The sequence below is a fragment of the Silurus meridionalis genome, chromosome 7, assembly GCF_014805685.1.
Source record: "Silurus meridionalis isolate SWU-2019-XX chromosome 7, ASM1480568v1, whole genome shotgun sequence".
NCBI lineage: Eukaryota > Metazoa > Chordata > Actinopteri > Siluriformes > Siluridae > Silurus > Silurus meridionalis.
The window spans coordinates 7,036,991-7,063,662 of record NC_060890.1 but is presented as its reverse complement, the minus strand read 5'-3'; the positions used below and the strand labels follow the sequence as shown (position 1 = coordinate 7,063,662).

The 26,672-nt window shown below is 39.8% G+C and overlaps 1 protein-coding gene across 1 annotated transcript; it reads left to right on the top strand.

The window, feature by feature from the left end:
- Positions 1–275: 275 nt before the first annotated feature.
- Positions 276–26,122, top strand: reep3b (receptor accessory protein 3b). The gene is made up of 8 exons (XM_046853921.1): positions 276–667; positions 9,202–9,274; positions 17,957–18,033; positions 18,319–18,439; positions 19,394–19,507; positions 20,618–20,771; positions 22,320–22,459; positions 25,199–26,122. The coding sequence occupies exons 1-8, from the start codon at positions 636–638 to the stop codon at positions 25,277–25,279; spliced, it is 792 nt and encodes a 263-aa protein (XP_046709877.1). The 5' UTR covers positions 276–635; the 3' UTR covers positions 25,280–26,122.
- The last annotated feature ends 550 nt before the right edge of the window (positions 26,123–26,672 follow it).

Below are 26,672 nucleotides of genomic sequence, written 5' to 3'. Positions count from 1 at the left end.
GTCAAAGGTTTGTACACACCTTGTCCTTGAATGGTTTTTGTTTATTTGATTATTTTTCAATATATATATATATATATATATATATATATATATATATATATATATATATATATATATACACACACTGAAAAATAAAGCAAATTTGGTTGACAGGGGAATAACACTGTTTGATGGACAAGGCTTCCAACCAATCGCTATGCAATATTTTTGCGCATACATTTATACCGACCAATCACGTAGCTCCAAAGGCGTGGTCAGTTAAATCAGAAGGGATCGTGAAGTCAGCGCGTGCACCTTGCCGCGCGAGCGTGTTCCGCCCAGAAAAGCGGTGTCGGTTAGGTCGCGCGCTGTGATCCAGCCCAGTTCTGTATACAGGCGCCATATTTGTTCGGTGTTTCCTCCTCCTGCTGTTTGCCGGCGGCTCGGGAGATGTAGAGATTATTTTTCAGAGACCGTATCGCAGAAGCTGAAAGTCCCCCGTTGGACTTCGTTGTAGAAAGTTGAAACCGCGGTGCGTGTTAGCATAGAGCTCGGAGCTAACGGCTTTAGCTTAGCGTAGTCTAGCCTAGCTGGCTGTGGTGGTGTAACCGGGCCGGATTCTGCCTTCTCATGCGCTCCTGCGGCCTGGACGAAACATGGTGTCGTGGATCATCTCGAGGGCCGTGGTGTAAGTCCTGTCTCATTTCAACATTCATACTCCTTTTTTTTTTTAAACTTCACCTCACTAGAAGCTTCTATGTGATCAGTACAAAAGCCTGAGATTCACCTCTACCTCATTCCTTTATCAGAGACCCGTGTATTCATCTAAAACGAATGGAAACCATATTTGCCTTCTTGCTAGCCCGAAACAGTGAGCTTGGAAGGAGGTATGAAAAGAAAACCACAAGACTAGGCTTTGTGCGTACTTTGTTAGCAGTCCTGGGTGTGTTGAGCATTATACAACATCTACATAATCCTGGCGTTTTACTTAACAAATGCCCTGTTAGGTCAGATTACACTTGGGTTAGGTAAAATGTTCCACCAGAACCCAAAACACCTTGCTCTTGAAGGCCATAGAGAGGCATCACAAGACTCTGACTAGTGTGAATGTTACTCATCCCTGTGTCATGGCAACCCCTGGTATAACTTATTGTTTGTTTCCAGGAACAAGGAGCAATAATGTCCTGGTTAGGGTTAACCCTGTGTGTGTGTGTGTGTGTGTGTGTGTGTTGCCCCAGAGTAGATGGATTGTTTATGGCTCATATGGGCGTCAGCTAAATACCATAAATGAATACAGCTTTGTGTTTGTGTGTGGGGGAAAAGACACACTTTAGATTCGTATGTGCTTTTTAAAATCAGGAACTGATGTAAAGTCAGATTCAATTGCTTGCAAGTGTGTAATTAATAAAGAATATTTTTTGGATTATTTTTGTGCAGAGCAATATGCCCAGGATCTGTACATTTTATACAGAAGACTTTTGTCTAAACCCCACTTTTCTATGGATTTTGTACACGTCTCAGATGTGTTCATGCAAAGATTTTAAGTATGTGAAGTAAATCTTGTTTGCACCAAAATACAAAGTCAATATAGCTCACGGTTGCCAGATTTGCTGCCGCCTTTTCCTCTTCTTATTATAAGCACAGGCCGCGGAACTCACATTATCTTTCTTTTTTGATGAACTATGTAAGGCCATTTGCTGCTCTTTCTCCTTTTATACCGTATCTTCGTTTTCCCTCATTTCTCTTCACCTACTCCCTTTTGTATTATTAGTTTACGTCGATATTCATCTGTATAGATCGAAAGATGGCTTATTTTCTGGTCTGTTTTCCATAGTTTTCTGCTTGCTCGTCTACACTGAGAAGTCTGAAAGCTTTGGTCACTACACTGCACATTTCAGGCGTTTATTTATTTTCCGTCTCTTTGGATCGATGAAGTGATTTCGAGGAGCTCTTTAGTTTTTTGTTTTGTTTTTTACCCCAGATGGACAGATGAGGAGGTGGAGTAGTTGGCAATTGGAGGGTACAATGTGACGTTGGTTTTTCAAATAACTGCAGTAGAACATCATCTCCCGTCTTGTTTGTTTTGATTTCAAGGGGTCACATGATTTATAAAAAAAAAAAAAGAAAAGCCATCGTCTCTGAATAGGTCTGAATTTTGGTGGTCCACACTTCATTACAACACAAAATAATTTTCTGCTTTATCCACTTGGAGAGAGCACTGAATATAAGTGGCATCTCTGTACGGACGGAAGCTTAGAGAGAAATATGCACTTGCAGATTAATCCGGATTAGAGCGGACGTATCCCCTGAGGGATGTGCAGACAGTCTTTACAGACATCTTGTTGCGGTCAAAGATTTTATTATTAGGGGTCCAAACACCGAGTGTGTGCTGCTTTTTGTAGTGCAAATCTATATTATCTAGTGTTTTTGGTTGCTTCCCTTCAAGTTTGAATGTAATTTACTTAAAACTCTCAGGCTGGTTTTGGTGCTCATGCTATTGTTTTTCAGAGATACAGATTTTCCCCCAACAGTATCCTTCTGTCATTTTAGACTGGTTTTGTGTCAAACTAGTCGCAAAGTCATATGTTTGCGTTGTCCCGAACGCACACTCCTCTTCTCGTTCGATGTTTAAATGGTGGTGCCAAACAAGAACAGGACCGATGGCATTGTTTCCACTCTGAATCATTAAAGGTGCTCATCAGCTCAAACTAGAACTTCTAACTGCATTACCTTTTGTTTCCTTCCTTTTGTAATGTTCAGTCAGACCTGTTTCTTGGCTGGAAATGCAGAGTTATACAAGAGGTTTTGAAAGAAGGCTTGAAGCATATTCTGTATGTAGTTGATGACCAGGAGTGAAACTTGAAGTTTGTTTGCTGGTTCCTTTACGCTTTGCAAAAACACATTCAGGTTAAGCAACACTTTTTGCGCCATCAACTCCCACTCAGCGCAACAAAGTTTTGCATGTTTCCAACCTCTCTTCACGCACACTCTCCGAATAGTACCTTTTATTACAGACATCCACTTGTTTAGCATGCAGGATTCCCAATTAAGTCATAGCCTAAAATGTGACTTATGCTTAGCCATGTGTGTTGTAAAGAAATGTAAAGTGGGGGTAGAGCTCTGCTTTCTTTTGTTACTCTTTTGCCTTTTTAGGGGGAAAAACCAGGTCCAGGTTTGTGAGCTGAACCAGATGTTGGAGCAGAGGCACTTTGGCTCTAGTAGCTTCACTTCGTTACAAGCCTCCATCTGGCTTAGGTTGAGTGGGTGGAGCACTCCAGTGTTTCTTAGCAGGAAACTCTGAGTTGACCTAAAACAGAAAGTCAAGGTCCATCTAACAGGCGTATTTTTTCAGCTGCACACGGTGAGGTTGTGTTCTGAAATCGTTTCAAGAAGTCGCAGGGTAGGATCTGTTTCTTCCCGAGCTGAGACTCCAGAGAGAAAAGCTCATCCGTCTCGCTGGGAACGAACTGGCAATGTAAGGCGCATTTGTTTATCTGGAGTTCTTTTGTGACTTAACACCAGTCACTGACACACATTTAAAAAAAAAAACATTAATAAGAGAGGACAGAATTGCTTGGTGGACAGGAACATTGTCATGCTGGAACATGTTTGAGTCTCCGAGTTCCAGTGAATGGAAAATTTGCATCACTCCAACTTTGTGATAACAGTTGGAGGAAGAAATGCATATGGCTGGAAAAGTCCAGTGTCCCCGTACATTTTTCTATATAGTGTATATAAACACAGGTATTGGAGCGTATAACGTTTAATATAATGGTTGTTTAATGGACTTTTCATGGTGTGCATGTCCATGTTGATTGTCACTCCATAAAGGAACTGGTACACAATGATTTAGGCAAATGTCTTCATTTTGCCAATCATAAATTGCTTAGAAGTAAAATAAAATATCTCTGTTCAGATACGGCTTGTCAGACTTCCACGGAAATCATGGTTCTGTATATAGAACATTTATGCGTGTCTTTGTCTCTTATTTTTATTATTTGTCTTTGTCTACATATTTTTTAGAACTTTATTTAAACAAAAACTATTTTTGTTATTTAAAACAACAATTTTTGTTTACAAAAATATTTCTGCAAAACACAGTAATCTACGCTTTTCTGTTTATATGCAAACATTGCGAGAACCTCGGTGGGATCCTTCTCTGAGGGAACAGCTCGGTGTGTCTCCCAAATTACTTTAAGCCACATTTCACTTGGAGCACCGCTAAACACTCTCATTAGCTGGGAACTGTCTGGACCTGATCTCTGGCTGTGATGTTGCTAAAATCGCACTGGAAATCTTGAAGCAAAAACAAGCCGTCTATCCTGTGTGGGTAGATTTTGTACTCCATCCTTTTATACTGCTGTTTTTGTCTGCTGTATCTTAATTGTGGAACAAGCCACTGTAGCTGTAGACATTACCAATTAAACATTACTCAAAGTGCTTCAGTAAGTAAGATTGTGATGAACTGCAAGAACAGCTTCGTGCAACAAAGGTGAAACTTGGTTCTGCTGAATAGATGTTTTCTCACTCGGTGTTTCTTCCATAGATGTTGAATTAGGTTAAGATTTGGTCACTGTGAAGACTGTTGTTTTATGACTTGTCTTTTTTTTTTCCTCCTGAATATAAAAATTCAGTGAGCGCTCATGAACCTGTGAATGAGGATGGGGTCATCCCAGAAGAGACCACTCCAATGTCAGGATAGAAATGCTTGAACAACCTGAAATAGAAACCAACAAACTAAATACCACCCTACCAGCTTTTCCTTTCCATTTAATCATGTCATCCTGTTTAGTCTACAACTTCCTGTAGCTCTTCCTCAGTTTAGAATCGACCACTCTCTGTTTGGACCATGTTCATTTTCATTTCTCTTTCTTCAGCCAGCCTCTGTGGAATGTAGGGTTATACACCCTTTGTTGTTAGTTTTCCGTTTCATTCCACTTCATGCTCAATCCCATTTACACCAGAAATCACGGAACAAGCCATAACATTGCCACAACGCCTTCTCAATTCTCACCTGACACGACTCTCTCTTTCACAGATATTGTATTAAACTTTCCCTGTTTTCTCATAGGGCTGGAGGATTCATTATTGATATTGTGATTTATTACTATCATGTTACACTTTTGCAAGGACTTGCCTGCGACTATTGCCAGATGTCTGTTTTTATAGACTAAAGTTAGTGGCTGGTTGGATGCTACAGCTCTTTAAAAATGTTAAAATGAACAACAGAAGTACAGGTTTCATAATGTTGATAAAGAAATTGTGCTTGCAGACTCTTAGCATATGGAAGAAGATGTACAGATAAATATAAATAATGAAGATTTCTGAACTGTATCGCTCTCTTACTTTCTTGCTGATTTCTTTAGCTGGAAGCACAAATGTTCTGACTGTCATTATTATTAGTCTTAGAATCAGATGCCTATGTGCAACCACAAAGATTTTGATGTTTTTTTATTTTATTTAATACACTTTTCTGGCGACAAGCTTAAGAAAATAGAAGCCTGCTAGGACTTTCACCCTGACTGACTCTCCTCATGTCTGTGAATCAGTTCAACCTGTATAACATTTGTATTATTGAAGGCGCATCCGTAATTCAGGCCATAAAAGGCTTGGGATGATTGAAGACCGTATCAGGAATCACAGCTAGACAAGGCGATAGTTGGAATGTATAAAGAGACAGTGAAAAGATCAAATCTGCCAGGAAACATGCTGTCTGCAGCTTTAAGATTTACAAAAAATAAATGTCTTGTTTGCTTTTTTTTTTGTTGTTGCTAGTTTTATATCCTGTATGAACTTTAATAACCTGGCAGAGCAGAGCAGCCAAACATTTTTCTCCCATGTATCTTAGTTTTACTTGCCTGGACTCGTCATACAGATAAAGAAACGCGTGTCTCCACTTTCAAACCGTGAACAGAAATTTCAAGTACGCTATATAATATAATGTGTATATATAATGATATATGTAATATAATCATTAATTTCTTAATATTTCTTTTGTCTTTCTTAACATTATTATCATCTCCATATTATAACTTAATAGGGGCTTACTAACTTTTCTGGTTTTCCCGTGTAAATGTCCAGCGAACAGGTTTTTCAGCGATGTGGCTTTTGTCCCTTTATCACATTCGAAAAGCCATGTGTTTCTATGTCCTGTACTCTCTCTCTCTCTCTCTGTTTTAAATGTAAACACAGAGATGGCGAACGAGCAGAGCGATGATGAGAATCACTCAGCATGATGAGAATGTACCGAAGAGTAAACATTTGGCTAAAGTTCCTCTTTTAGCTGTGAAGGTTGCATTGCTCCACCAATTGTGACTGCTCGGAGATGAGTATAATATGTAGGTAATGAACGTTGCGGTCCTTTCGTGTAAAACCATGTGGTCGTTTTTGTAACACAAGCTGTGTTTAATTGACTGAACTAATAAAATCTTACCTTCATGTAAACAATAAAACTATGGGCCGAATAATGCCATGGGTTAGGGTTAAAAGGATGACATTACCGTCTTTGTTCTGCCCGACAGAGCCACAATAATCTATCATGGGTCTCTGTGAGCTCACGTATGTGCAAGAGGGTTGATAGCATAGGCAGCAGGTGTGGCTGGATTCACATTTCATTGTAGTATTGAACCTCATAGCGTTTTTGTGTAGTTATACTGCGGATGGATTCTAAAGATTTATGTTGCTATGGTAACACTCGGTCTAAATGCTCATTAGATGCATTTAGTCCACATACATGCATACGAAGAGAAAAGCATTTGCAACTGAAATGTCGTCATTCATTTTGACAACAGTTTTGCTCAGTTTTGATCGTGGTCAGTGAACAAAAATGAAATTAAAAGTCAAAATGTGTCGCCACATATCTGCGAGAGATCAGAAAACGCTTGGGTGGCAGTGTGTTGCTAAAAACCTCTCTTTGTTCAGATGCCATGCAGATGGAATAAATTCTCATTGAAAGCTGATTAGGTCAATGGTCAAATGAATGAAATGCCCGTTATTAACCCCAGGAACCATATTAAAGGAAGTTGCAGTTATCCGAACCTTCAAAATGCAGCGTAGCTGGTTGGAAGTGTGTACTGGAAACCAAACACCGTTGAAAGGATCCCTGCGGCTCTGCTGTTTCTATAGTAACAGCAAAATAAACCGCTGCCAAGGTGAATCTGTGGATGTGGGCCATGAAACAGACGACGGGGGAAGTGTTTTTTCTTTTTCTCTCTCTCTCGTTTTCTCCTCCTTATTCGCCTCTGAGCTTGGTGCATTCGCTCCAGCGAGTGCCAAAAGGTCTTACAGGCAGTTTGGAAAACATCTATTTCATAATGCATCATCATGGCTCCTCGCGTTCTGTTCTGCTATTTCATCATGAGGCTGTTCGGGCTAATTTCGCCCACAGCGGCTTGACAGTATGAAGCAGTTTCATCAGAAACACAAGCAAGCCTTTATGTCCAGAAGCTTGTTATAATAAATTCATTTGAATATATTTATAACTGGCAGGATTTCATTAGAATTGGACCACATGGATTTTCTTACACTACAGCGTGTGTAAAGGGCCATGGAGCGCTGAGGTTCACCAGGTCTTTTGCATCTAATTACACCGAGTCATTTTATGGATATTTGACAGGCTAGTGTTTGTAGACCACTCCGAGCAGCCAGGTATGTTTCTGGTAGTGGTGCTGCCGAGTCAAGCACACATTCGACATCTTCCGAGATTAACATTAGGCCAGCGTATCCAAGTTTTTTTTTTTATTATCATCTTCCATACCTCACCTTTATTCGAACTATTGTTATTAACATGTTCATGTTTACGCTAATCGTTTCAATCAAGTTTAATGTTTGCGCTTATGCCAAGGAAAGCACCAGAATGGAATCTGGGATGATGGCTGATGTTAGATGACATGCAGAAAAGGAAGGAAATCCCATTTACAGAGTTTATTCTATTTTTATCAAAAAGCCCCACTGTCTGTCTTCTGACTCTAACCATTTAGTCCACCACTGCATACATAAAAAATCGTTTGCTTAACCCAGATGTGTTTTTCAAACAGACTAAAATAGTGTGCTTGTAGGGGTTTATGCTCATTCAGCCACAAGGCTGTTACTCAGGTACTGATGTAGCAGGCCAGTCATGATCTTCTACTCCACCTAATACAATCTTCCTAGATGTTATACAACTGTGTGCTTTGAACTTTGTGGTAACAGTTTGGGGGAAAAAATCGTTATGGCTGGACAAGTCATGTGTCCCAATACTTTTGACCAAATAGTGTAGTTTTTTGGATGGAATTTAATTGTGGTGACTTTTCCAAGATTCTGTTACAAGTATGAAGTGTACTGATCATGCTGCTAATGATGACGATGATGATTAATTAATGGTTAATGAGGCTCTGCACAGTTCTAATCTAAAATATATGTGTAAAATGTAGATACTAGTAATGGTGTGTGTGTGTGGTATTAGAACACCCGATGAGTTTTGTCCAAAATGCTACTCTCTGGTTTTCCTTTGCTGTAGATCGTAACATTGGTGGAGTTACTGCAATTTTGTGATCCAACAAAAGGCATCAAAATTTTTTTTTTTTTATGTGAGCATGTTTCTGTTGTAATTAGCATTTCTGAATTTCTGTAAAGAACCATCTGTAATTAACATTCCCCATTCAGCTATAATATGCCCCTTTAGAAGAAGTTGTTTTGTGGACGCAGCTTTAAGGGGCAGGGTGGGGCAGAGGGACCGCTTTTTTTGCAAGATTTCACAGCGCGTTATTCCACAGCCTCGGCCGCAAAACTTGGCTGAGTGGAAGGCAGTAAATGAGACTCGGCTGAGGAGCTGCAGTCTTCAGATGAAAGTCTGGCCCTGAGCCCGTCTGTTCTTTTAAGTGGATCTGATCTCTGATCAGCTCAACCAATTCTGAGCCACAGGCTGAACCACATTAGCTGGAGCTTATGCTACATGTTAGGCATTTTACATGATTATTCTAGATTCTTTGTCCTTTTGTCTTTTCTCTCCTTCTCACGCTCTCTAGTTTTTTTAAGCTGCTTTCAGCATTGAGGTGAGAAGGAGCTTGTTGTTTATCTTGCGAACGCAGTGAGTGGGAGGAATTCAGTGGGTGGCTCTCAATAGCACAGGACACACGGAGCGGCTGGCTGGAGGGATCACTTAGTGTAAACATAACCATCACTTGCACTTCTGACAGGCAATTCATCATGCAAAGAAACTAATATATTTTTTTTTCTTCTCAGGCTGCTGTTCGGAACCCTGTACCCAGCGTACTACTCGTACAAAGCGGTGAAAACCAAAAATGTCAAAGAATATGTAAGTAAATGCACATATTGCGAGTCACAATGACTCGCCTGAACACATGTTGATCTGTCCTGTAAAGTACGAATCGATTCTTTGTTGCCTTCTTTGCTGGTTATATTGGTCTTTCATAAAACATTTAATAAAAGGAACCAAAAAAAAAGTCAGAAAGGGTTGTATGACAGGTCGGTTGCTCCCAAAACTTTTGCTCATTGGCCAGACCCACATCACACAGCATGTTTGTTCACGTCCTGCAGTTCCATCGATCCCGAGTTCAATTAGTTGCAATCGAACCGTGCTAGAGCGTGATTGCTGTGTTCTCAACCGCACAAACGATCCAGAAAATATTAGTGGGAGGAAAAAAGTTCTAGGATTCATTTCAATCCCATAACAGCTTGTTCCAGCATGGCAATGCTCCTGCACGCTAAGGTTGTTATGGATGAAGTCCAAAAGAGCCCTGACCTAAACCCCAAGGAAGAACAGGTTATGTTGCCCAACATCAGCACCTGAACTAATGGCTGAATGTCCACAAATCCCCACAGCCACACTCCAAAATCTGGTGGAACATCTTTCAAGAAGAGTGGCGTTAATGATGTCTAAATCTGGAATAACCCATACAGGTGTGATGGGCGGATGTCCACGTACTTTTGGCTGTGTAGTGTAAAAACTACCTGCGCTGACTTCATGGTTTGTTTTGTACCAGTATTTATCTGAGAAGCATGTTCTTCCAGTTATGTTTCTGTGCAAGCCCACGCATGTGTGTGAGGGCGGCAGCCTGCAGGCCCGATTCAGATTAACATTCACATGCTGTGATGCTGATTTGCGTCAGGAGTCTTCTGTGCGCAAACACAACAGCGTTTTCGGAAAACAATTCCCGAGCTCGCTCCCACACACACACACACACACACACATACACACACACACGCTGACAAGCAGCTGGATTTATTAATGTTCTAAGCAGTTCTTTTTTAATGTACTTTGATGATTTAGTGTGCATACATTTAACCTGACTTATTGCACTTGTTTAAATTTCTTTTGGCTCTGGATTTCACTTCCACACACAGATTGGCTCTGTTGAACTTTCGGTTACTTGTGGCTGCACCATGGTCGAGCTCTCCGCACATTAGTGAGCAAAGAAGCATTGTTGTTCTGGAACAGGTCTCCTAGTTCAAATGAAGGGAACATTTTATGCTACCTCATCCAAAGACGAAATCTACAAATGTCTTTGTAGTAACGGTTTGGTGAAGAACTACTTATGACTGGAAAAGTCTGGTGTCTGAATACTTTTGGCCATGTAGTGTATTCATGAATGAGTAATGATTCATTCTTATATAGTATATGATTCTCTCTCTCTCTCTCTCTCTCTCTCTCTCTAAACCCCTCACATTTCAGCAAACATTTTAGTATATCTTCTCAAAGTACTATAGAATAAAACTTGAATATATTCAATAATATATATATATATTGTATGGCTGTACAGATTTACTGTCCTCCAAAAATACCAAGAAATTACCAAAAATACCTCCACATATACAGCCATTTGTGTCAATAGCTGGGAGCAAAAGTGAGTACACCCTAAGTGAACCTGTGTCCAAAGTGTTAATATTTTGTGTGAGCACCACTGTTCTCCAGCACTGCCTACTGATCTTCCTGGGTATGGAATTCACCAGAGCTGTACAGGTTGTAGCTGGGATCCTCTTCCACTCCTCCATAATGATATCACGGAGCTGCTGGATGTTAGACACATAGCGCTTCTTTCGAGACATACTTGGTCACTATCACCTTCAGCTTCCTTAGCAAGGCAGTTGTCATTATGTTGGAAAACTGCCGCTACTGAAGGGAGGGCATCATGAGCCAAACAAGTTTATCTTAGTCCCATCAGAACACAGGACATGAGTCCAGTGATTCATGCTCTTGGACAGGACAACGGCCTGCAAACAAACTTGTTGCAGTTTGCGGCGTATGGTCCGAGCACTGGCAAGCGGACCTCTAAAGCAATGCTGCAGCACTCATGTCTCTGTCTTTTGAAGCAGCTTCTGCACATGGCACTCAGCTCGAGGGCTCTACTTCTTTGATGGACCCCTGCGAGCTCTGTTTCGAGTGGAACCCGTGTTAGAAAACCTCTGTATGACCTTGGCCACTGTACTGTAACTCATTTTCAGGATGTTACCAATCTTTTTATAACCAAGGCATTTTTGTGGAGATCCACAATTCTAATTCTCAAATCCTCAGATATATATTCAAGTTTAATTTTCATAGTGTTGTCCCTTAAAAAGATATACTAAAATAGTTGCTTAAATGTGAGATGTACTAACTTTTGTGATCTATCTGTCTGCCTGTCTGTATGTCTGTCTGTCCATGTGGTATAAATGAATGAATGCTGTGTTATTAATTTAGACATAGAGATTTAGTGCAGCTGCAGACCACAAACTACAGTCACAGGCTGTTCCTACCAGTGTGAATAATTTTTACACACAAATTTGATTATAGATGGAACACTGAAAACAGTAAAATGAAGATATTTACTGATTCATGCCTTTTGCCTTACTGCCAGAAAGAACTTGTTGCTGTCTAGGGGGTTAATGTTTGATTTGGATTTACACAAATAATCTCTTGTGGAAAGAGGTTGCCTGAGGGTGTCTCGGCTTTTATTCGCTTTTGTTTTGCACCAGCTTTATCTCTATGCTTTACGGCTATATCGAGGCTGCTGGTGTCACTATGGGAATAGTCCTAGTAACGCAGCAATTACCTTTTTGGATTGTTTTTCTCTCGTTGCTGTTGTGTCTGTTGCTCTTAGTTTTTCTGAGGTTACTGGTATGCGTTATCGCAGGAATTTGGAGGATATCCTCCAGTGAATTAGACCAGCGTTTTTGCAAGTTTTTTGGCTACAGTACATCCCTTCACTGAGCATTCAGATCAGCTAGTGAGACTGTAAGGGAAATAAATTTAAGCATAAAGGAAGATATTATCCATGTATTTTGAGTCAGTCATGCAAAACCCTTTTATGTATTCAATGCGAAATCTGTGGTTGCTTTGTTCGTGAAAAAAGTGCTTATTTTGCCCATTAGCTGTTATTGATTTGTCTTCTGTATCAAGCCATTTATTACTTATGCTTTAAATATTACATAATTCCTGTGCAATATTGATTTCCCCCCTCTTGCTTACAGTTTATTAATGGTGCACTTCGATTCACTTTGATTCTCAGAATATTTTAAACAAAATTTAAAGGAAAAATATTAAAAGAAAAAACCTCACCGTGCATTATAATCAGTTTTACTTGTACTTACTTTGTACTAGAGGTCGACTAGTTGCTCAGACGGGCAATTAATCGGGCCGTTTTTTACATTATCATTATTGGCCGATATAATAGGCAGGTGCATCTGACACATCAAACTGTGTGTGTACATTCTGCGCACAAGTGAGGCAACATAACTCTCCCATACCAGCAGGTGGCAGTAATGTCTTTTAGTGCCCCAACAGGGAAACCGGAAGACCTAAAACTGTACATGAAGCAAGCAGTGTTTACAACTCCCGCGATCGTTACTATCGGATCCATGTAACTTTTTTGAATCACGTCTGCTAAGTTGCAAAGATAAGAGCGAGAATTTTTCTTGCTTTTTTCTCATGAGCTCATTTTATAAGATAAATAGCCAATCTGAGTTTTCTTTCTCCACCGCTGATTTGTCATACAGAAACTACAAAAAAAAGCTGGACCGTACAAAACCTAGTAACAAGTTAACTGATTGAAAAGGCATGTATTGTTTAATAAAGGTTTACTTTAAGCAGTTTTCTTTATCACATCTTGTTAATTAACTGTAAGATTTTATGAGATGAAGGGGAGGGGAAAAAAAAGAATATTCGGCCAAGCATATCATCCAAAATAATCGACATCATATGTCGCCTATCGGCTGCCTTTATTTAAAAATATCAGCATTGGCGTCTCCTAGAGAAAAATCCCACATCGGCTGACCTTTACTTTATACTCAACATTTTGATAATTTGAGAACATTTCAGTGATTTAAACTGAATGAACTGAGGCATTATTTTGATTGATTTATAGAGCTACAAAGTCAGCTAAAATTCCCATCTTCTGCACCCAACATGTTTGGAACCTGTGGAAGAGTACTTTATAAAGGTTACAAGATTATTGTATAACCCCGTTATGCTTGTGGCTCATTGTGACCCCAGAGTTATTTATATGTTTTAATGGGATGTGCTGAATTGGACCTCTGCTGTTTAAACAGTGCAGTTACATCAAATGCGTAGTTGGTTGAATGCTTTCATACCCAGTGTGCGTTGCATATTTTTACGATGCACATTACACCCCTACAATTGCCCTTTTAAAAAATACACAGTAATCGATTACTTCATCACAGACAGATCAAAAAGCCGAAAAGTGAGTATTTCCTTTAACAGTACTGGTGGTCAGAGTAATATCAACTGTGCAACCAGGAACTGCTTGCTGGCAGTGGTGGTTGTGAAGGTGGATCTTAAGTGATTTCACTGTGATGCATAAATACATTTCCAACATAATCCCAGACAAGCTGTCGAATAGCCGCAAGGCCACAGATCAAAAAGCATATTTAATCCATTTCTATTCATCATATTCCCTTAGTGTTATTTGCTCATCTACCTTTTTATTCAGGAGAACAAGGCTGCTTATTTGGTCAATTTATTTATTTTTCTTCTATAAGCACCCTCTCCTGTTCCAAATTTGTAAAAATGTGGCATGTTCGAGCAATGTAATATAACTGAAGTAAACAACACTTGATGTTCTAACAATGTAATATTTAGAGGTGATTAAATTATATTGCACAAGCAAACATCTCATTCCCTGTTTAATTCCCCTGTATGGAAATATGATGCATTTCATTATAAAGCTCTGAAATCGATTTGATTGTATGAGTAGTCATAAATGCATTTACTTATATAAAAAAAAAAGTTTATGATTTGTTTGTTTTTTTCTTCCCTCTAAATACATTTCGCAGCTTCTCCAATTATCCCTAAAACACCATTATCACTCTAAAGCGTATGCGTGCGCACGGGGGTTTCTTTTAAATTGGTGGAAATGATGTACGTTGTTACTTTTTTTTTTTTATATATATATATCCTTGAGTGAGAGCGGAGCCTGCGCCTACTTAAATGCTGAGCTCAGCTGGATTTCGGAGCTCAACTGTGCTCCTCTGTGATCCTGCTGCATGTGAGCTTAATTACAGCCAAACTAAAAAAGTCCCATGTTTTAAAAAAAAAAAAAAAAGTTTCTTTCCACTCAAGGTTTTTCTGGGACACAAAAAACATTGTGCAAGCTTGTTGTCAGTGAGGGGGCATGTGCTCAGTCTTGCTGAATGAGCTTGAAAATTGGATATGAATGCTCATAGTGATGCTCTGATTCACTCTACAGTTTGTGTTTTTGTTTTGGTTACGACTCTAAACAATATACAGGTGGCTCAAGCACATCGCTGAATGGTAAAGCTAAGAGGGAAAAGCTCGCGCCGTGTCCAGATTGCAAGACAATCCGGGTTTAATTAGAATATTTTTTTTTAACTGAGGATTAGAAGTAATTTAGACTTGTCACATTTGTTTATTGGTCATCATAGTAAAACGACATAAATATGCAATTCATTCCAACTGACCTATATTGTAATATATATATATATATATATATATATATATATATATATATATATATGGACACAGTATTGGGACACATGACTTTTCCAGCCATATGTGGTTTCTCCCCAAACTGTTACCACAAAGTCAGAGGCACGCAATTGTACAGGATGTCTTTTGGATGTGGTAGCATGAAAATTTCCCTTCACTTGAACTAAGAGACTCAAACCTGTTCCAGCATGACCATGCCCCTGTGCTCTAAGCCAGCTTCATGAAAATATGGCTTACATGGTTTGGAGTGGAAGATCTCGAATGGCCTGCCATAGAACTCTTACTTCAACCACATTGAACACGTTTGGGATGAATTGGCCTTTTCACCTCAACTATATCAGTACCTAAATTTACTAACACCCTTGTGGCTGAAATCTCCTCAAGAACACTAAAATCTAGTGGAAAATCTTCCCAAAAGAGAGATTATTATAACAGCAAATGGGAACTAAATATGGAATGTGACGTCCAGAAAGCACACGAATATTATGATCAAATGTCCACAAGCTTTTATTCATATAATGTATATACAGTCTATGGTACTCCAATTTGTTGGTTATGTTTGCTTTCATGTTCCAAATATCTTTTTATTAATCGGATTTTGGGGTCATCTGATCAATGTAAAATTATATACAAATGTGGCGTCACGCTGCTTCTCTTCACACGTTAAATTATTTAGAAGTCAGAAGCCCCCACCCAAAGAAATACAAATAATATTAGCTTTGTGTTGCCTCACTTCACCAGTGTCATGCATTAAATACAAATTAACAGAAGGAGAAAACGCCTAATTTCAGGGTACAGATGTTTATGCCATTCCCTAAAATGTTGTGTTCAAATGGAACGGAGACCGAATTTAACTGCCACTGGAAAACAGAATAAAGAGCATTCGACCACAAAAGCAATTTTTTTTTTTTGCAACTCCCCAAACACGGCCTGGCTGCGGTCACGCTTGTCTTTCAGAGCAGACTGAATGGCAGACCAGTAATTCAGAGACTCTTCAAATCATGTCCAAAATAGCCCAGACAAATTATGCTTTGTGCTCGGGTGTTGTTTTTTCTTTATTCCTTTTTTTCTTGAAGTTTAACGGCGTTTTAACAGAATCTCAGGCCTTTCGCGATTAAGCTACGGTTTTTCTCATGCATAAGAATATTACTTTGTTTGTCAACACCAAATGATTTCATGATTGTATGGACAGAGTGTAGTGTTTCTACGCTCAGGCTAGCTGCATGCAGAAACAGATTGTTGCTAAGCCTGCTTTTTAGAGGAGCCGTCAGTGCAAGTCCTCAGGCGGGGTTGGACAGGAAAGGAATGCTTGTGTTGGACGGCGGCCCACAGCTGCAGCTCTCGAAGCACTGTTCTCTCACATTTCCCCCTCCTGTAAGGTAGAACACTCTGCTTCTGCTTACATCCTGCATACCTCTGTAATGAAAGCCGGGTAATTGCTGACTGCTGAATGTCCGGAGGATTATGGCGAGTAAAAAAATCCACTTGACCTAATTGAGGTCAATTTTATTGTAGCTGTTAGCAATGAAAAGGAGAACCGGCATTATTTTTGTGCTCTTGCATGATGGCGAGCTGATTTTCAGTTAATAGTTTGTCACCGCCACACAACAGCGATTCCCCTGGGCTGATGCAATCCATCGTTCATTCTCAAACCCAGAGCAGGTTCACGAGGAGGTCAGCAATTAAACGTGATGCCGCCTGTCAGGCTTGTGACGCGGCCTGCACATGGATTCGTTTTACTTTGTTCAGCCAAGCTGAAAATATCACCTAATATGCCGGAGAGGCTCAGCCCAAGGCTGGGGGGATCACATGATCATCTGCGCTACCTTTTGAAATTGAAATGCTAAGGAGCTCTGTGAAAGCCTGCCGTTGCTCCGAGCCGAGACTAGCTACACGAGGCAGAGCATACAAAACAGGCCCTGTCGCACCGAGAACGAGAGAGAGAGAGCGCGAGAGAGACACCAAGGGGGAATGACAAGGACTAAGAGAAAATGAGAACGAGAACAGGAATGGAAATTAAAGTCACGGCCGTAATGATTTTCTGTTACACTTCACTGTGTTCCATCTCGTGCCAGGAAGAAACGTGTGATTGGATTTGCGTTAAGAAACCACTCTGCGTGATTAGGCTTCTGCCCACACTGAATGTAAAAGAGCTCGTAAGCAGGCCGGGTTTTTAATATTCTCAAACTTGGACTCTGCTACTATGATGAGTGCCATTCTAAGATTTGACAAGTTGTGCATTAATTCAGGTTGTGTTCATATCTTTAGTGATAAACAGCTTTATACACCAACATTTATTTGTACAGTGTATGAGAAAGCCCATATTTACTTCTAAGTTATACAAATAAATTTAAAGATATTAACAATGTGATATAATACAGAAAAAAAAAACAATTAATTGCCCTTAGCCAAAGATTATTTAGCCGATATAAAAGGACTGTATGTGCTTTTTGAGCATCACATTTCACAATTTTTCCCAATTTGTACTTTTAATTCGCTTCACTCTGCTGGAAAGATGTTCCACTAGATTTTGTGTTTATCAGCTACAAGGGTATTGGTAAAGTCAGGCACTGATGTAGGTGAGGTGAGGAGGTCTGAGGTGCAGTCAGTGTTCACATTCCTCCCAAAGGTGTTCAGTAGGGTTGAGGTCAAAGCTCTTTATCTTTATTTAATTCTACTGTGTCCAAAGACAGCGTATACATTTGTGTGCCTCCAGCATTGTGGTAACAGAAAAACCACATATGGCAATAAAAGTCAGGTGTCTCAATACTTTTGTCTGTACAGTGTAGATCCTGAGGTGAAGCTTTGTGCACCTGAGTCGCACTACTTGAAAATCTCGAACCCACCTAACCATAATGAACCAAATCTTGTGGGTGGGGAAAAAACAGATTGTACCTAATGGGCCTCAAATAAAAAAAAAACTGCCTGGAAAAAAGTGTGCAGGCTGTTTTGTGTGTATATTTATTGTTTCAGCATGAATGTGTATATTATGAATCTCTTCCTTATCCTCAACCTATTTGTTCCTCTTCAACGCAGGTCCGCTGGATGATGTACTGGATCGTGTTCGCGCTGTACACTGTAGCGGAAACCATCACAGACCTCAGCGTAGCATGGTAAGACTGACAGCGCACTAATCATACCTATTAACCTTTCTTGCCTCGAACGCTTCATTTGCCTGATTGCACGTGATTGGTGTCAAACCAAACAAACAAGTTTGGGGATTTGGTGTTGTGCGCCCTGGCTCAAGGCATGCAGGAAGGCAATCTCGGCCTTTAATGAAATTTTTTTAATTTGGGATGTGTGAAATCAGTCTGTTGGAATACGCACTTTAATGCGTGTAATTATTTCGTCTGATTAATAGGATGCAATTTTGTGTGTCTGTATGTCTGTGTATGAAGGTTTCCCCTCTATTATGAAATCAAGATTGCCTGTGTGATCTGGCTCGTGTCTCCCTACACCAGAGGAGCCAGTGTAATCTACAGAAAGATTCTACATCCTCTTCTAACTTCCAAAGAAAGAGTAATTGCGCTTTTAATTCACCCTAATTGCTTACACTGATGGCTTATATCCATTGTATTAGTGTTATCATTTCATATTACGTTATAATGTTAATATAACGTAATATTAACGTTAATATAACGTTAATATTACGTTATATTAACGTTATTAGAACTTGGTATCAGTGTGGCTTTCTTTTTTGACATTTTACTTTGAGTTGTCAGTACCTGCGTAGCACGGTGTAGTGTTTCGCACACTGTAATCTACACAGCATGTATGCAATTAAGTTTTAGCGGTTGCTTCCTGTTGGTGTCAATTGAGGACCATAATTTGACAGTGTTTGCAAATGTAGCTCTGCATCATACTTCTCTAATTACAAATTGTAAGTTTGTCCTTATGCTAATTCACTATATGGACAAAAGGATCGAGACCTGTCATTTTATTCCTAGCCATATGTGGTTCTTTCTTGAACTGTTAAACCAAAGTTGGAGGCACACAATTGTATAGAATGCCATTGGATGCAATAGCATTACATTTCCCCCCTCACTTAAACTCGGAGACCCAAACGTTTCACCGTGACGATGCCCCTGTACACAAAGCCAACTCCATGATGATTTGCTTTACATGTGTTAAAGTGGAAGATCTTGATTCCACAACAGAGCTCTGACCTGGTTCCCAATTTGGCCACTCAAGACTTACGCATGGGTTTGTACTGATGGGTGAACCTCAACCTTGTTCAAAAATCTAGTGGAACAATTTCCCAAAAGAGTGGAGGTTATAATAACAGCAAGTGGAGACTAAATGTGGAATGGGATGCTCAAAAAAGCACATACCTGTACATTTTTGGCATATTAAATCAGGTTTTAGGACAGTCAGGTTTTCAGCTCACCAAAGATTTATGTCCCAGTTTTCTCTGCTGTCTTGTTCTGAATCTACCTGCATGAACCTCTAACCTTTATTTTGTTGTGCTTCAAGGAAATCGATGACTACATTGTTCAGGCTAAAGAGCGCAGCTATGAAACAATGCTTCACTTCGGCAAGCAGGGCTTAAGTATAGCAGCTACTGCAGCTGTTTCTGCAGCTGTCAAGGCAAGTGACGAACTGCATGACCGTGTGTGTGTGTGTGCGCACGTGCTCATGTGTGCTATAGCTCTTGTTCACCTGGTGTGTTTGTGTAAATGTATCTGGTGATTCTATGGGCATTATTTATGTGTATACGTTTGTCTCTTTAATATGGAATTTTAGACAGTCAAATATTCCCTTCATATTTATTTCCTTAACTTTTTAGCGTCCTCATTGCAACATAAATCATAAAGTTTCGTGCATATATATACACAGGGCCCCAAAAAGTAATGCAAACAGAAAAACCCTGGTAATTGGACACCAGCCCAAAAATTCTATTTTATGTATACAGTACTGTATTAACATTTTACTTCATTTTATAATCAATACATTTGATTATTTCAGTTATTAAGTTTTTTTGGTCTATCGTGCTATCCGCGAGAGATCGGGAAATTCAGGCAAACCAATTAGTTACGTGGCAAATGCAATTCCGCGGTAAGTGGGGATTACTGTATTTCAAATCAAAACAGTCTATATTCAACTGATGCCTTGATGGAAATTATCCCAAATCTGCATTTATATTATTACAGAAGAGGGAGAAGGGTACTTTTTAAAAGGAAAAAAAGGGATAATTCCCATATCTTCTAAGCATTATATTGTTTTTATGTCTTTCTGTCCTCTTCTGAGTCAACCTTATTTCACACCTTGTTTATCTTCTCCATTCTGGATCCTAACCCTGGTTTCAATCTTTTCTCTCTCTCTACCTTTTACTGACACACTGTCCTATAGGAACTCTGCCTTCCTGCTATCTCCAGTGGAGGTAATGGTATCCAGTCTACAGCATGGGGGAAAAAGAAATCCTTTATTTCCTTTTTCTTTATAAACTGTTCATACAGATTCACACATACAGTGTTAACCACTAACGATTTCTCCATCATGGCACACTCTACATCAGCTCATTCATGCGCTCTCACATAATTGCACTAGCAACGGCTCTCCATCACCGTAGCCCATTTAGACTTTTGAAACATTCGTCCACACGCATGCTTGTTAACGTGGTGCTCTTGTAATCGTAATGCAATCATGTCCTGCTCAGCAAAGGTTATGTTATGTTAATGTTATGTTTGCTCTCTTTAGGGTCAGGGAGCCATCACGGAGAAGCTGAGAAGTTTCAGCATGGCTGACCTCACTCAGATCCCGCAGGATGAAGGGGATGGGGGACAGTTCTCCTCCTACTCCAGCTCCAATCCAGCCAGGAGAGCAATAGCCTCCACTCAGCACGACAGAGCCGGTACGGTAATCTCGGCTTACTGTAAATGTTAATGATTAACATGCTGTTCTCTAATTGCTGAATTGAAGTAGCGGGTATTTTTTTAGCCCATTCTTTTTGGTCCCCACACTCTTCTGCCTGGCGGGTTCATTAGTGCCACCTCTGTAGGTGTTAAATATGAAGTGTGTCTTGCTTAACCAAGTCCTAGGCTTGTCTAGCGTTACAGAGTACGATCTCTGCGGAATGTAAACGCCGACAGAGCCTCTCAAAGAGGGTATTTTGACCACATCCAACAAAGCTCATTGTTATCCGCTCCCAGCTCTTTGCAGCAAATAGAAAGGATTCCGTATTCATCTCGAGCGGTAGAGGATAATAAAGCAAAGGCGGCGCTTTCGAAGCAAGAAAGCTTGGCGGTTTGTGCGAATTTACAGCGGTGGAAGGGGGTAGGGAAGGGGGGGTATTTGTAAGCCGTCATCTGAGCAGAATACCTAATGCACTCTATCTCGGTATGCTAATGCGCTAGTCACATTTGAAATTCCGCCAGCATCCAGGTCATTTTCATCTCATCTGCGACGGAGCCACAATAAAGCGAGTCACTTCAAAATGCCACCGCCAGAAAGAGAGACGGCCAAGGTTGTGTGCTGATTAAGCGAGCCGCTAATTGTAGGATCCTTTTTTTTTTTCCCTCATTCAAAAAGATGACTGAGAAGACAAAAGCGGCTGTGTCATTCAGTCAGCGCTCATTAAAAGCCCCGTTTTTGGTGTTTGTAAAGGAATGGGGTCAGCTGAGGGAACACCGTCAAAGTGGCAAGTGGCTCTCTTTGTTCTTTGCTTCAAGCGCTTGTCCTCCTCCCTCCTCCCTTTTCCTTCAATCAGTCACATTCCTCAGTCATATGAGGCCTGAGGTGTTTGTGACCATTCAGGCCTGAAGACTAGCACGTCTAATCAGATTAAAGGCGCACTGTAGAATATAATATCGTTTTAAAAGGTGAGTTACGTATTCGCTTTCATCCCCGACACGTTATCTCTCGGCGTGCATCGTCAGCAGATGCTTTCATAATCTGAAGTATTCTTATAACCTCAGTAATTACAGACCTCATGACCAGGCTGTGTATTAGTCAAACCCCAAAAAATAAAAATAAAAATTGCTATGCAGAATGGACTCTGCCATAGTCAGAGGAAGTTGTTCTGGTTCACTAATGGAAAACATTTGTTGAGGTCTGCAGTCGAACAAAGGAAGCTCAGAGGTGAGACTTGGGTAGTTGCTGTGTCTCTTCTGCCCCCATGTGGTCAAATGTGATGCACAGAAACAGTAAGTTCACTGCCTATTTGATGGTCTTGCTGTTGGATTTTGAGGGATGTGTCACAGGCTGTATTGTGGCGCGGTCGCTTGACTGACATGTGCAGCACACTGGCACAGGCTGGTGCTCCAAAGTCTTCAATGCATTCAGGGAGAAAGCTGTGCCAGGACCAGCCTGGGAATTGGACAAAGGATCTCTTTTTGTCTCTGGGCCTCTAGGTTTTATATCTGTCGTGTATGCTAATCTGCATATGTATTTCTCCTCTCAGATTACTACGAGGACGCTGACGAGGACCACCGAGGTGATGACGATAGCGAGACGGTGTTCTCTGAAGACGAAGCCGTAAGTCAGCGCGGCCTCAGGAGATCTCAAAGCACCAAAGTGACGCGCACCAAACTTCGGAAAGACGTGCGTATGCTAAAAATGTTTATCCAAAAGAAATTCACTTGTCTTGCCTTATTCAGAGCCTTACTAGATACAAATATATATATCTTTGTTTTAAAGTGGTGCAGGTGAGATAGAGATAAAGATATAGTGCAGAGAAATCAATTTTCACTTCAATTTTATGTTAAATGTTTTTTAATCTGAATATGTAATTTTTTTTTTTTTAAAGAAAGATGAAAATGTATAGCTTTGCCTGCTTTTATGTTTGAATCCTTTTTTTCTTGCAAAAAAAAAAAAAAAGAATGCAACAGAAAAACAACAGCTGTTGCGCTGTACACAGTCCAGGCCATAAGTATTTGGACAGCAGTGCAATTTTTGTCCATTTGCCTTTTACTACACCACCAGCATTTCTCAGACTTACAAGGTAATTATAGGTATCATGTCAAGTACGCTTTGATTGCGTACTGTTGTTTTTTTTTTTTTTTTGTAGACAATGTAGTGATTATTTTAATACTTTGTTGCAAATCCTTTACAATCAATGACTGTCTGAAGGCTGGTTTCTTGAGATTCTTTGTCTGGCCTTTTCTGCAGCCAGACAGATATTGTTGCAGCTATTGTTTCTCTTTTTTGCTTTCAGTTTTGTCTCCATAAAATAAAAAGCTTGCTTAAATGGCTTGAGGCTTGGTGACTCACTCACTCACGCCATTAAATAATAAATTTTATCTCATTGCATTAAGAAGCTCCAGTATTGCATTTGCTGTATGGTATGGGTCATTATCTGTTTGTATTTTGAGGCGACTTTCTTATCAGCTGTACAGCATTTGATTTGATTTGAGCAGAAAGTAAAGCTCTAAATGCTTTATTTTATCCTTATATTTCTAGATTCAATGACCTCAATAAACACTAGTGACCCTGTTCTATTGCCAGCCATACATGCCCATAACATAACACATGTGATTGTTGTGGTATGCTTTGGTTCATGAGCCCTGCCTTTCTATCTCCATAATCACATTTTCATTGCTTCATTTCAAGTCCATTGTGATAATGCACAGAGGAAAAGTGACAAAATTGTCAGTGTCCAAATACATATGAATATGACTGTATAAAGGCACACTTATACAACTGGATATTGTTGTTCTTATAAAAACGTTACGTTCAATACGTTTTAAAGCATCATTGTGGTTTTGCTTTTTGAGACCTTTGTGTTTTCAGTGGTAATTAACTGATTTATAACCTTTTTATATATTATTTGTTTTGATTTTTGCCAGTAACCTATTGGTAGATTTATGGTTGAGTCCCATGCAAATGAGAACCGTATTTTATTACTGGAAGTTCTCTAGTTTTCGTACTTGTTTACATCGATCAGGCATAACTTTATGACCTGTGAAGTGATTAACACTGATTATCTCTTCATCACAGCACCTGTTGGTGGGTGGAATATATTAGGCAAGTAAACAGTTTGTACTCAAAGTTGATGTGTTAGAAGCAGGAAAAATGGGCAAGACTAATGTTATTGTTAGACGACTGGGTCAGAGCATCTCCAAAACTGCAGCTCTTGTGGGGTGTTCACACTGTGCAGTGGTCAATATCTATCAAAGTGGTTCAAGGAAAGAACAGTGGTGTACCGTTGACGGGGTTAAATATTCGGCCAAGGCTCATTAATGAACATTGATGCACGTGAGGAGCGAAGGTTGGCCCATGTGATCCGATTCAACAGACTAAAATTTTTATTTTAATTCTAAGCTCAAATTACTGAAGAAGTTAATGGTGTTAATGCTCGAAGGGTCAGGACTGTTTTGGCAGCAAAAGGGGAACCAACACAATACAGTAAAACCCTATTGTACGAGCAACTAACAGTACGAGCAAACGAAGATAAGAGCGACCTTGCTCGCAAAATTGTACCCTATTTTGCGACCAAATTTCGAAGCCACAAGCAAACCCATGCTGCCGGTTCCCCGCTTTCGGCCGAAGGAAGCATCAGTCACTTAGTTAATGACGTATCGCTCGGTCGCTCACGTTGTTCAGTGCAGCAAAAACGTAACTTTTTTTAGGGTTATATTTTTATTTCACTAGAAATCTTGAAAAATGACTGGGGGAAAAAGAAAGTAAATAGAATTTCCATTGAAACCAAGAAGGAAATAGTCGAAAAGTACGAGCGTGGTGTGCGTCTCACACTCGCAGTCAACCACTACCACATGCCGTACGGTAATTTGCGGTGTATTTGTTTGTTAAAATAGGCTACAAATACTTTTTAAGTGCAGAAATAAGCGATCGAATGAGATCTCGGAACGGATTAAATCGATTTTACATTCATTCTTATGGGGAACATTTGTTTGAACGTACAAGCAAATGGACCTACGAGCAATTTTCAAGAACGAATTATGCTCGTTCAACAGGGTTTTACTGTATTAGGCAGGTGGTCATAAAGTTATTCCTGATCATTGTATAGTGGAACATTTTATCAGTTGATGTTTTACCACCACACTAGTGTGAATCGCTTTTATTCAACATGGAATGAACACACTATAAAAACATTACCGCTCTTGTTGAATCTATTGTGAATGGCAAGTATCACGTCATAATGTAGAAGTGCTTCCCAGGCTCCAGAATCCACAGGAAGGAGGTGCTGTGTTTCTCATTTGGATTGATAAAAGTAGGAATTTGCATTTAGAGTAAAAGTAACCACCATTTCAAGAAACTGACATTGATTGCAGTAATTGATTGTAGTAAAGACCACCATTTGTATCTCCGTTTGTGTCGCAGGCTCGCTACGGATCTCTGAAAATTAAAGGGAGAAGGAGGCCTGCACTGAACCCCATGACGTATACCAACCCTGACCAGTGACTACTGACTCTGAAGAACTTTATCTACTGAAGCCTTGAGTGTTAATATTCTTCTCTCTTAGTGGCTGTGGGTTTCTTTCATCATCCAGTAGGGTTTATTATTATTTTTTTTTTTTTAATGCAGCACAAACACTATTTATTTCTGAACTCCACAGTTAACCAAACGACATGAGCTTTTACGTCGCCAGAATGTTATAAGACAAAGAACAGAAGTGTAGAGTGAGATTGTGTGTGTGATGTAGACATTATTGTATGGTGTGGCCTGTCCTGAATTTGATATTCAGTTCGGCTTTCTTTTTAGTATTTTAAATTGTTTTTACTCTTTTCCAAAGTGTTAAAAATGGGTATATACCTTTTTGGAGGTGGGTTTTTTGTTTGTTTATTTTTATGTATACTTCATAGCATTTGTATGTGTGTTGTTGTGGTTGTTTTTCAATGCTGCCTTTTATTTGTGAGTTTTGTTCAATTTTTTTTTCCAACTGCTGATGGCTAAAATCATGGTGATGCCAAAACACTTGAATGCGATCAGACCAAAAATGTCCGTTATCATTAAAGGGAAAGAAATTTTTAAAGACAATGAAAAGATGTAAAATAATTATGAATATTGCTGATTATGTAAAAAAACAACAACAACAAAAAAACATTTTTGCACATTTTATTACTATGTCATTTCAGTGCAGAATGTATTTTTAAAACTGGGGAAAGGACCACATGCTGTACCTATGTGATATAATCCACTACATCTGGTGGAGGTGAAATCCTAGTTTAAGGTGTATATGTGCTCAACCAAATGTTCCATTTGAAATCTAATGTCACGGCGTGACTGAATAAACTTTGCGATTGATCACTGACTCCAAAACACTTCATTGCCCTGCATCTGTAAAGGCCAAGAGCGTGTAATCTCACCGCAGTCCTGGAGCAGATGTCATGCTGTTTTTGTGTGCAGTGGAGAGGCTCATGATGTGATTAGTATTAATGGAGGGATTTAACAGAATCCAGGCATTAGATCAGCACTAGCTCTGAGCTTCTGAGGCAGACTGACAGGAAGATCTGTCTGCAGGGCCTCTGGGCTTCCCACCGGTCTACACACGGCTGCTGCAGCCTGATGAGAATTAATAACTTGCCCATCTGTGATCTCTGTATTCTCCTTACCATCTCAGCTCACAGAACCATCCCCTGTGAGCAGGTAAATATCATCGGATCACTTGTTACTCTGGGTGTTTAGATGTTTAAAACAAAAAATACACCTGAAAATGAATATTTTGTTATAAAAACTGTATAATGGTCTATTGAAAGTATCTGTACATGTATTGGATGGTCACAATTTGTACACCTTTCTGGCAAAAAGCTTCAGAATCTTCATTGGTAATTGTGGTGTGTGGGTTCTTGAACGT